This window comes from Anneissia japonica, unplaced genomic scaffold, assembly GCF_011630105.1.
Source record: "Anneissia japonica isolate Jap-2015-1 unplaced genomic scaffold, ASM1163010v1 scaffold284795_len787576_cov167, whole genome shotgun sequence".
Taxonomy (NCBI): Eukaryota; Metazoa; Echinodermata; class Crinoidea; order Comatulida; family Comatulidae; genus Anneissia; species Anneissia japonica.
In genome coordinates this window covers 680,358-691,033 of record NW_022685813.1, presented here as the reverse complement: position 1 = coordinate 691,033, position 10,676 = coordinate 680,358, and the positions used below count along the sequence as shown (strand labels likewise).

The 10,676-nt window shown below is 33.7% G+C and overlaps 1 protein-coding gene across 2 annotated transcripts in view; it reads right to left on the bottom strand.

Moving 5' to 3' along the window:
• Window positions 1-10,676, bottom strand: part of LOC117112820 (A disintegrin and metalloproteinase with thrombospondin motifs 18-like) — a 21,037-nt gene that overhangs the window by 8,239 nt on the left and 2,122 nt on the right. For both annotated transcript variants that reach the window (XR_004446092.1, XM_033256003.1), the window contains exons 2-11: window positions 8,327-8,387; window positions 8,027-8,158; window positions 7,737-7,885; window positions 7,115-7,322; window positions 5,136-5,251; window positions 3,932-4,015; window positions 3,222-3,346; window positions 2,080-2,238; window positions 1,377-1,511; window positions 702-852 (exon numbers count right to left, since the gene is read on the bottom strand). Coding sequence is in view for 1 of the 2 variants with exons in the window: in XM_033256003.1 (XP_033111894.1) it covers window positions 702-852; window positions 1,377-1,511; window positions 2,080-2,238; window positions 3,222-3,346; window positions 3,932-4,015; window positions 5,136-5,251; window positions 7,115-7,322; window positions 7,737-7,885; window positions 8,027-8,158; window positions 8,327-8,387 (1,320 nt within the window). In the remaining variant the exon portion in view is untranslated. The remainder of the gene's footprint in view (window positions 1-701; window positions 853-1,376; window positions 1,512-2,079; window positions 2,239-3,221; window positions 3,347-3,931; window positions 4,016-5,135; window positions 5,252-7,114; window positions 7,323-7,736; window positions 7,886-8,026; window positions 8,159-8,326; window positions 8,388-10,676) is intronic.

Here is a 10,676-nt window from a genome sequence, read left to right as displayed (position 1 = left end):
TTCTTTTTCCATGCCTTTAAATCATTAAATCAATTGATATACAAAAGTATCTCACTCGAGATCCTGCAAGCTGAAAATAATGCACAGAAGAGGGCGCATCTAATAGATCTCTGTTTGGCCACGTGCGATTAGTGCTTTATCAAAATCGTAACGTCAGACACGTTAAAACAATGAAAAGAACTCAGATTCTACCGAACGCTTGAATCACCAGTGCCTTCGTGGTCAAGTGGTTATGACGTTTTGCCATCCTAGCTGCCTGGGGAGCACAATTCCATACACGTCTAAAATCAACGCTTGGTATTAGTCACAAGATTGTTTACCATCGGTCTATTGAATTGATATTATGCACACATTAAAGCTTAAACCAAAACCAAATCCTTTCCGAGCCACTGGGGCTCATAGGGCTGGAGCTTATCCCCAGTTTCTGTAGTGTGAAGCGGTTGAGAGTTGTACTCGCCCTGGACGGGACACTAGTCCATCGCAGGTTAGTCCCCAGCAGTTTGCTGGTACCCATTGATACAGCTGGGTGGGCTGAAGCAAAAAGCTAAAGTGCCTTGCCCAAGGACACAAGCGAACCTGCACAGCGGAGACTCGAAACCCCGACCTTACGATTGAAATTCCGAACCTCAACCGCTGCGCCAAACTGCCGCTTAAATTTAGCTAATATATATATATATGATTTTGCATTAGGCCTATCTTACCTTCTTGAAATTGCATTCTCCGATACTGTCCTCGAATGTGAATTTACATTGTTCATCAGTGCTGTATACTTCACCCGGAAAACGACCATTCAATGATATGTCAAAAATATCTGCTGGACTACTGTTGTCCAAACAATTAACCTCTCGTTCTCTAATAATACGGTAATTTAAAAAAAACTCAGAAGTTATCCACGGTATATAAAGTCTCTAATATGTTAATAAATAATTATTACCATTATCTATTAATAATAACATTTATAATTTTAGTCATAATTGCAATAATTATACTTTATTCTTTACATTCAATGATAATGATTTTTAAATGTTATTTGGAACTCTTATAAACATATTTTATATGACTATTTATTATTTTTGTTTTCAATACGCATACAATTACGGTACATTATAAAATCACATGAATAACAACAATATAAAAAATATTAAAATAGACGAATGAAGAAAACGAATTACCTACGGCACCCCCTGAATTCTAAATTTGGTACCCCTAAAAATAAATCCTCTTTTATCAGATTTAGTTCTGACTGGGCAAAATTAAGTTTCCTACAGAACTGGATCTGGTAGAATAGTTATGCACACTGTCAACCGAAGTGAAACTAAGGTGAGTAAATGTTTATTTCGCCTTCTCTAAACGAATTTGAATGAATATTCACTTACTGAAGGTATACATTGAGATAGTGAGCACTGCATGTTGACCACTGCATACCATCCATTCCTTGTGCTGTCATAGACGCCATTACGTTCTTCATTGGAGAACAGTCATTCTTATCGCCGTCGTGTTTCATTCCAAGACTATTACAGAATGATTATATACAGAATATATATATATATATATATATATATATATATGATATTGTATTATATTATATATGTAATATATATATATATATAATGAAGGGGATTAAAGTGATACACTTATGTGTATATATATATATACTTATGTATATGTATATATATATATATATACTGTATATATATATATATATATATATATATTGTGATATTATGATACAATAACCTTTTCAAAAATCAGACTTATTCAAAAATTTCCATATTATTAGAATCATAATTTCTTTTTATCTATTAGTGTTTTATGTATGTACCATGGACGGTTCATCAACGAGTGATTACCAAAAAACACGGTAATGTACCACTTGGTTACAATCAAGGAATTCTACTTAGGCCAGAAAAAGTATGTTTAGGAAATTAAGGAAGAGGGTTACATTAATAACAATATCGCGTAACCAGTGGTGGTGCCAGCGGGGGTCATGGGGAATTTCTCACTCCTCCCCCCATACTGTCGGACAAGCTGCACCCCTCCCCCTCATCCGATGCCACGACGAAGTTAAAAATATCTTACTTGTGACCCATCTCGTGCGCTATCGTAGTAGCAGTTCCTAGGCCGCTATCCTCGTTGATAGAGCACCGATTGGCAGCGTTACATGTAACTCCCACACCTGCAAGTCCGGTTGTTTTTGAGTCGATCGATCCATCGTCTGATTTACGATACAAATCGTACCTTGAAAAATAATAGGGCAGATATTGTGATTCAAAGTAAAGTCTTAGTTTCTGCCTACGATTAGACCTAGGCCTATATAAGAATAGATCCTGTGCTCTTACAAGACCCTGGGATTGGAAGGCAAGCACCTTAACAACCAAAAGTTACAATTCGACTAAGTTTATTATAGTTAATAATGTAATGTATTGTACTGGGTTGTTCTGATATATTTTGGTTCTGCAAAAAGATATGGTAAATTTAGTATTTAATCTGGTATCATAAGTATTCACCCTTGGGAAAGGAGCAAGGTGTGAAGCTTAGAATACGGGTGAAGAAGGCTTTTAGCAAAAGGAAACTGAAGTATACTTTACGTTACTTATTTCCACATACCGCACTCCAGACTTACCGAATGTGAACGCCGATGAAATCGTTTGAATTAACTGGGCTATAACATTAATTATTTTCTGAACGGTCTAATAATATGAGCAACTAAACACAAATAATTGTGAATATAATTACTATCTATCATAACCTTCACCTTTCTGACCTAATGGCCTGTTCATCATTTGAACATATAATAACTAGTTCATTAGGCGAGTCTGCACGCCGGGGGACTGCTTCCAGTCCGCAGGCAAGAATTTGACATATACCAACTCTGGCCCGCGGTCGGTCCGCTCGAATCGGATCGGCCTGGCATATAAACATTCTAAAATCTGCATCTTACTTCTGATAAGCTCAAAATTTAAGGAGGATTGACATATATGTAATATTGTAAAACCTGTAAAAATCTGAAGTAGTCAAAGCAGTTTTATTGTTATGCGCCCAGGACACACATACACCACAGACACGCAAACACACATACGCGAGCTATTACAATACCTTTTTCTTCTTCTTCGGAGAGGAGAGGATAGGCCTGATAACGTCCTAGTGCACTTTATTATACCGGTAAATTGATGGAGCAAAGCTCGAGAAAGTAACTAGGCTAAATAAGGATAATAGCTTACCTTGTGACAATTGCAGCAACGTCTGGGTTTAGTGCTTTATAACGCTCTAGATGCCAATCACAGAAACTTTTGAGTGCATTATGGGCTTCTAGGCCATACGTGTCCGGCTTTAAATTTGGCCCATTCTGAAGTAAATAAAACAGTAAAGAAAATCAAATAATAGGGGGGCTGATGACATTTACTTAAGTATCGGTAACTAAAGAATTCACAGGATAGAAATATATTACCCATGCCTTGTGCTCTTTAAGCCTGACTAACACAAGAGGCAATATGGAAACTTCAGATTCAGATCCATAGTTGAGTGGCGGATTCAAGGGGGCACAGTCGCCTCCATGCTTAGAAACTGTACTATAGTTACAACTCAACATTGGATACCAACTGTGCATTATACAATTAAATTTGTCTTTAAATATTGGAATGTAACAAATGTATGATATCGAGAATGGAGTGGACTTGTGTGGTTTGTCGTTAATATTTTTGCGGTTTGTCGTAACTGGATTCATGTTCAGGTTTTGTAATACACCAAAAAATTCTCTCACGACTAAAAACTCAATTCATCATAAACTTGAAATATAGATTTTGCATCCTGTAATTGATGAGTACCGGTACTTGTTGAATGTGAAAGAAAGGAATAAAACAATTAGGTTCCAACATTCATAAAGAAGCCTATTGACTTGGTATAGTGTACGGTATTCATAGACTGTACTTACGCTTTCCTCTTCGATGATAACGAACCGGATAACAGTTAATTGCATATCAACTCCTATGCTGTTTTGACTAAATATAGATGCCACCTAAAAGTAGGAACAATTATTAATACTCTTGATTTGTTATTTTCTTTTAAAAAAAAATCTTCCGAAATAAAATGTAATTACTTTTCTACCAAGATGTGGCGGAGGTAATTACATTTGATTTAATGGTTATAAGGCTGGTATAAGGTGTTAAAACTAATTTACTATAAGAAATATGTACCTATTTCAAACGCCTGTATTCACAAGGCACACAGCAGTTACTTTTTCTAAAGTGGAGAGTTTAATCGAATAATCTTAATTAAGTTTTTAAACAAATTTCTTAGAAAATGTTAATGGAAAATGTCATCTCTCCTCTTCTTTTTGTTGCTGCTTTTATGTGTTTTCGGACTAACATCATCTAATAATGCAACACTACATGTTACACCAATTCAATAAATTTCATAAATCCCATTGTTGATGATTTTGATAATAGTGACAATAAAAATAAATATTTTGATTATAAAAAAATGGTGAAAAATACTCTCTACTCGAAAACATCGTAGTAGTAAAATACATTTAACTATAGTGACAAAAAATTAATTAAATAAGCCTATGTAAAAGTAATGAATAATTAATAATTAAAAGAAAAACTTTTCTTTGTACAACATTATTTTTGACTTTATGTGATATGCGTGAACACAATATAATGTGTTAAACTCATTTACTATCTTAAATTGGCTAGGCTTATAATGTATCCTGGTCGTAATTATTCTTAAATTGTTCTAGCATAGTTTCTTTTATTTAATGGAGCGTTTAAACGAATACATTATGATGAATTTTGACGAAATTTGACAACGAAGAATATGGTGTTCTCTATTTTATTGCTGTTTTCTGAATTTTCTCTCCCTTATTCCGGTTCAAATTGCCATTTGAACACGACTAAAAGCGTCCTAAATTATGGAAACTGTTGAAAATCCTCAATTACAGATAAATATAAAGTCCATCAGCATATTATGCATCGTTGCTGATCCTTCTATTATCAGGCATGCAATACAACGATTTTATGTACGGTAACCGGAAGCTTTAGTAGGCCTACGTAAGTTCACAGAAAATTTAAACCTAGTCCTAATTTTATTCATATATTTGCAATCTGAACATAGCAACCAATTTTCGTCAAACTTACAATATTCATAATAACTTGGAGGTACTTTTCTACGTCATTTCCGTAGTGAGAAAACATTGTGTGTCCAGCAACTATTAGAGTCTCAAGATTCTTCTTGCCTGTTACAAGTTTTCCAGCTAATATCGATCAACAAAAAAAAAAGAAATAACTGAACAATATTAATCATTTTAAAGGGAAACATAATGATTGGTGGAAAATGGGAGATTAATTTGTCTTTGTAAATACAGCATACGGTATTATAACTGAATAAAAATTAATTGACTGGCATATAGCAGAGCGCAAGTCAGTAAAAACTTCATAAATTAATATTAGTACCGGTAATTCGTCATAAAAGCTACCTCTCTATGGTAACCAAGTACATTTGTAGTTCCTCACATATTTATTTTAATAATATTACGTATTCTATATAAATTTTATGTAGGCCTATATAGTAAATAACAATTTCAGTGACACTATATTTGGTTAAGTAATGAATTAGTCTTTACGATGTACCGGTACACCCGATAGAAAGGTTAATGCGTACACTAATTTGAGATGTCAATAAACGCCATTACCGTGTTGTATTACAAATGTTTATAATACTTACGACATTTAAATTCAAATGTTTTATTGGAATGTAACTAACTTCATGTATACACGACGCGTTTTAGTTCCATGCTCTGTATCAGATCTAGGGTATAAATGCTATTTTAGTCGAATGTTTAATCTACCCTTGATTTATTAAGAATTAGTTATATTATTCAAATTATTATAGTACTGTATTATTTTCTCATCATAGCGGTCTAGAAATTCTACATCTGTTGTAACGCTCCCATGACGCGTGCTGTGTTATTAAAACTGTTATTTATATACTTTTTTTCAACACTATAGACGAGTCAATAATAAATTACGGTAATCTTTAATTTCTAAATAACCCCGTATATAATATACAAACTGCATAATATATACACAAATAAATAAATAATAATAACAGTGCTGATAGACCTGTACATTATAACCTTAAAGATGTGAAATGATACACTCCAGGTGCTGAACATTTTTCAGTTGGATTCTGGCAGGATTCGAACCTGCGACAACTGGTATTAGAAGTTCCAAACAAGAATTACATCGACACAATCATCATCAAAACTAGTAAAGACCTCCGATGTCAAACTGACCTGATCTTATCGAATTTCATAAAGCAGTTTTGAGTGCTAACCAATTCCCAATGTTACGCTGCGTCAGCGCCTTACGCTTGCTCTGGCGCTTTACTGTTTTATTGCATTAATGTAAGTCTCCGCGTTGCCATTGTTAATTTGTTATTACACGCACCGTTAATAACCATACAGTATATCGATAAAATGTCAATGAAAACAAGTTCTGTTACATCATATGAAATAAAGATCAATGCCAACACTTTGTAATATAAAATGTTTATTCTAATCACCGCGACATTGATATGTGTTTTGTATAAACGTTGCACTTGACATAATTATCGCCTTTATGATATTCTTTTTTGTGGGTTTTATACTGTTGAGATTAACTTTATTTGTATAATGAGGAATGTTGGAGCCAAACTCTTGCAGGATTTAGATGTTGAAAATTCGGAAATGCTGTAAGTTTACGAATTTGGTGTCTTATTAAAGATGATAGACCTATAAATTTTAATGAAAGCCTATATTTCTTTGCCACGAAATGTCCATACTACAGAGTAAGGCGTTTATAGTGATATCATTCCAAAATTTTCCGGCAATATTATCATCATCAGACAACCATTATTATCAATATTATCATATCATCATAATCAATTTCAACATCATATCATCATCACACGTTTGTGCCATACTATCATTAATTGTATCAATATTTTATCAAGCATCATAGTTAATAATGTTGTTATAATTATGTTTTTACTAATAATTACAATTAATTGTTCTTATCATCATCATTATTGTTATATAGTGTCATTATTATTTCCAAATGTTGAAATGATGACTTACGAGCAATTTCTGTATCCAAGCTTCTAGTTCTTAGCAATTGCTCTCCTTCGTCATCTGGGGTCACACCACAGGTCCCGGCTGAATCTTCCCGTGTAAATACCACGTGTGTTGTCTCCCCATCAGTGGACCTTAAACTCCTTCGTCTACGGTGTTCAGGTTTTAGGGGTTTTATGAAAAAACTGTTTTTACCCGTGTTGACCATTCCTTCCTGTATACACAATATTTCAAATTTAAACATAATTTTTAAAGAATTAAAATAAACAGTCTTACGGGATTTTTTTTTTTTTTAATTTTTATACAGACATTCACATTTTAAAGTTTGTGAAACTACCGAAATTTCAACATTTTGTCTTGGCTCATCCTTTTCAAACTGAATAAATTGCCAAAGACATATATGTTATCAACGATCATGACGTTTTGCGAGGTCCAGGCTCGGTGCAAGGAATCAATGTGTGTCCGACGAGTGACATTCAGCACGCCCCCTACTCCATTCGCAGCGCCACCACTGCTATCTGCGATGAACCCGTTTATGTATAAAGTTTAATGACATGAATATAGTTGTTTATTAGTTATATAATTATTCATAGGCTATAACCTTGCATTGGCCCCTGTTTTTACTTACCAGACCATTGCAAGTGCTGACGGCGGCAAGTGAATTGTTATGGTTGGCAGACGATCCGACGTAGTAACAGTTCGTGTTTTTAGGCTTGTCCAGCGTGCTACTACCATTGGCGCCAATTCGCTCAATTACGAAGTCATTTGAAAATAAATCTGACATAAGATTAAAAAAAAGTTATCGTGAGCTGAAAAAAGTAAATGTTGTTTAACGAGTGACAGTTTCAAAATCGGTGATTGGTTAAATAGGATGCATGATACTACAAATTATATTAATGAAACAATATAATGACATACTTAAATTCATCTCTAAGCTGAGTTTAAACTTTTCTCCAAGTGCGTTGAATGAATATGAGGCTGTAGCCTCCACCGAGCGTTTGTGTGCGCCCGTGTCGCGTCTCGAAACAACCGTAGTGTCATAACCGGAAACTGTAACAAGAAATAATTAAGAAGTATTAAAAGACTAGTAATGAGTTAGTTAATTTAATACTAGTTTTACATAAATTCTGCTTCAACAGAAATTAAGTGATGCAAAGCGGAGCATAACATTTATTAAAGAAATGGTTAAATGCCTACTATACAATCTTGAACATTTACCTTGTGAATGGTCTACCGTTCCAAAATAGTGAAGTAAGTCATCTTTGGTTAATTCCTCAATCTGAAAATAATTATTTTTTTTAATGTAATAATTATTAAAGACAATAGCTGTTAGCATGAATATTATTCTGGTTTATACAATGTATATAATTATATATTCAAAACCATACAAAAAAATTAAAAGAATTTGATATGAAGACAGAGCACGGGTTAAAGCTCAGCGCACTACGTGTGACCGCTTCTCGATACTCCTGAACATTATATTTCGAACATAAACAAACCAACTTGTTGAATTTCAAAATTCATCTTTATGGTAAAAGCAATCGCTCGAGATGAAACTTTACAATAAATACAGCAGGCCTATTCAATACATGGAGATTATGATTAAATGGATAAAAATTGGGAACGTATTAGATGATTAGTCTGGAGGAAGTTGTGTAAATGATAATGGTAAGAAACCATGCCAATTGAGGCATGACTGCAAGTTTTAATACCCTTGCCTGGTACATATTTTTACTCATTTTCCAAATGGACCAATAATTGACAACGGCGAAATTAATCACTGTCTTTTTTAATTAAATCTTACAGAAGACATTATCGTATATACATGATGCTCTACATAAGTTTCATATGAGGCCTAAGGAGTGGTGTTGTTTTCGTTTTGGGGGAAATCCTTTTTCCGAAAGGAATTGAACACAGTACCCTGTCAAGCATCTTTCAGCCCCTCTCGTTGTGGAATGATGTGAACATGTATCTACCATGAAGCGCCTATTTACGGCTGCTAGGTAGTCACGGACCACGCCTATACACAAATCATCACAATGACGCTGAAAGTTATGGGTTATTCTCCTACACCTTTTCCTCTTAACCACCAAGTTACAGCTCAACTCCATGTATACCGTACACGTTTAACTATGCCGATGACAACACAGTTTGACGCAGATACATTTCTAATAAAACAGTTGGTTTAAGTTCATTCGAAACTAAATACAATTGTATATGCAGTATATAATCTATTTGTTAGATAGTATATTAAGTCGACAAATGATGTTTTGAAATGAAGATTTTTTTTTTTTGGTGCGGGAGAATATGAAGGTCAATCATAGTTCTGTTAGTGTAATTTTGGAAGTAGGAATTTTAACGAAAAAGAATACAAACTTGTGTTGTAATTTAATTTTAATAAATTTAGTGATGAAAATAATGGATCAGTGTGGGCTAGTGGGTGCCGACCACCGCGCTACAGCTTCAATCCAACTCTAAGGTGCAATTACAGTTCACCCTCCAATTCGAGTATGACCTTTGGCACCTGAATATTTTGGGTGATCTTGGGTTTGGTAACAACATTGAGTGTTAGATTAGTGGTTAATAGATTGAGGAATGTCTATTTTGGTTCTTTTAGAAAGTGGTCGAATTAGAAGGATCTCGGAATTAGAGGTGATGCACTGTATATGCAGATTTCAACACAACTTGGCACAAATACATTTTTTTATTTTTTTTATTTTAAAGGGTTGGTCCTCTTTTACTGTAAAAACTAAAAGAATATTTTATAGAAAATTAACTAAATGCTGCCTTAGCAAATGCTATATTTGTGATGACATTTAAACTTTCTTTTAAAATTTCACCTTTGCAGAATTTCAAAGCTATAACCTACTTTACAGCATGCAATTGTTCATAAAATTAATTACAGTATATTTATTTTGATTTTACTTGTGTACATACGTGGTCGTTTTCATAATACTTTTAAATGTGTACCGTATGTATTGTATGAAGGTCTGCATATGCATAATAGTGTACAGTATGTTACGTGTATATGTGTCTGTATTTTTGTATAATTAGTGTTTTCTTCAAGGTCGTGAAGAATGTATAAAGCATAATTATGCTTGTTTGTGTATTCCTTTTCATTTATGAGGACAATTAATTTTGTACTAAAAGAACATGTTGTAGAGGTTGTAACTTGATGAAAGCAAAAATCTAACTGAATTTGAACTGAATTGGAAGCTAACTAAACACTGTGTAGGCCACAATGTATTTGTTAGCAGTTTAATAGGAAGTCAAATAGGCCTACTTGGAAATTTGTAAAACATATGGAATAAGAAAGATATGGTCACGTGCTATCTTTTTCACTGTCAATTACCATATCTCCATCTGTATGCACTTTTAATACAACCACATTACAATAAAACTATATTATTCAGGAAAAGAAAATCAATATCCGGCATAAACTATATTATTCAGGAAAAGAAAATCAATATCCGGCATAACATTTTCGCCTTGAAATGTTACCTTGAATCTATATTTATATTTTTAAAGGTACATATTAAAATTACAACTTGATCTATGTTATATTGTG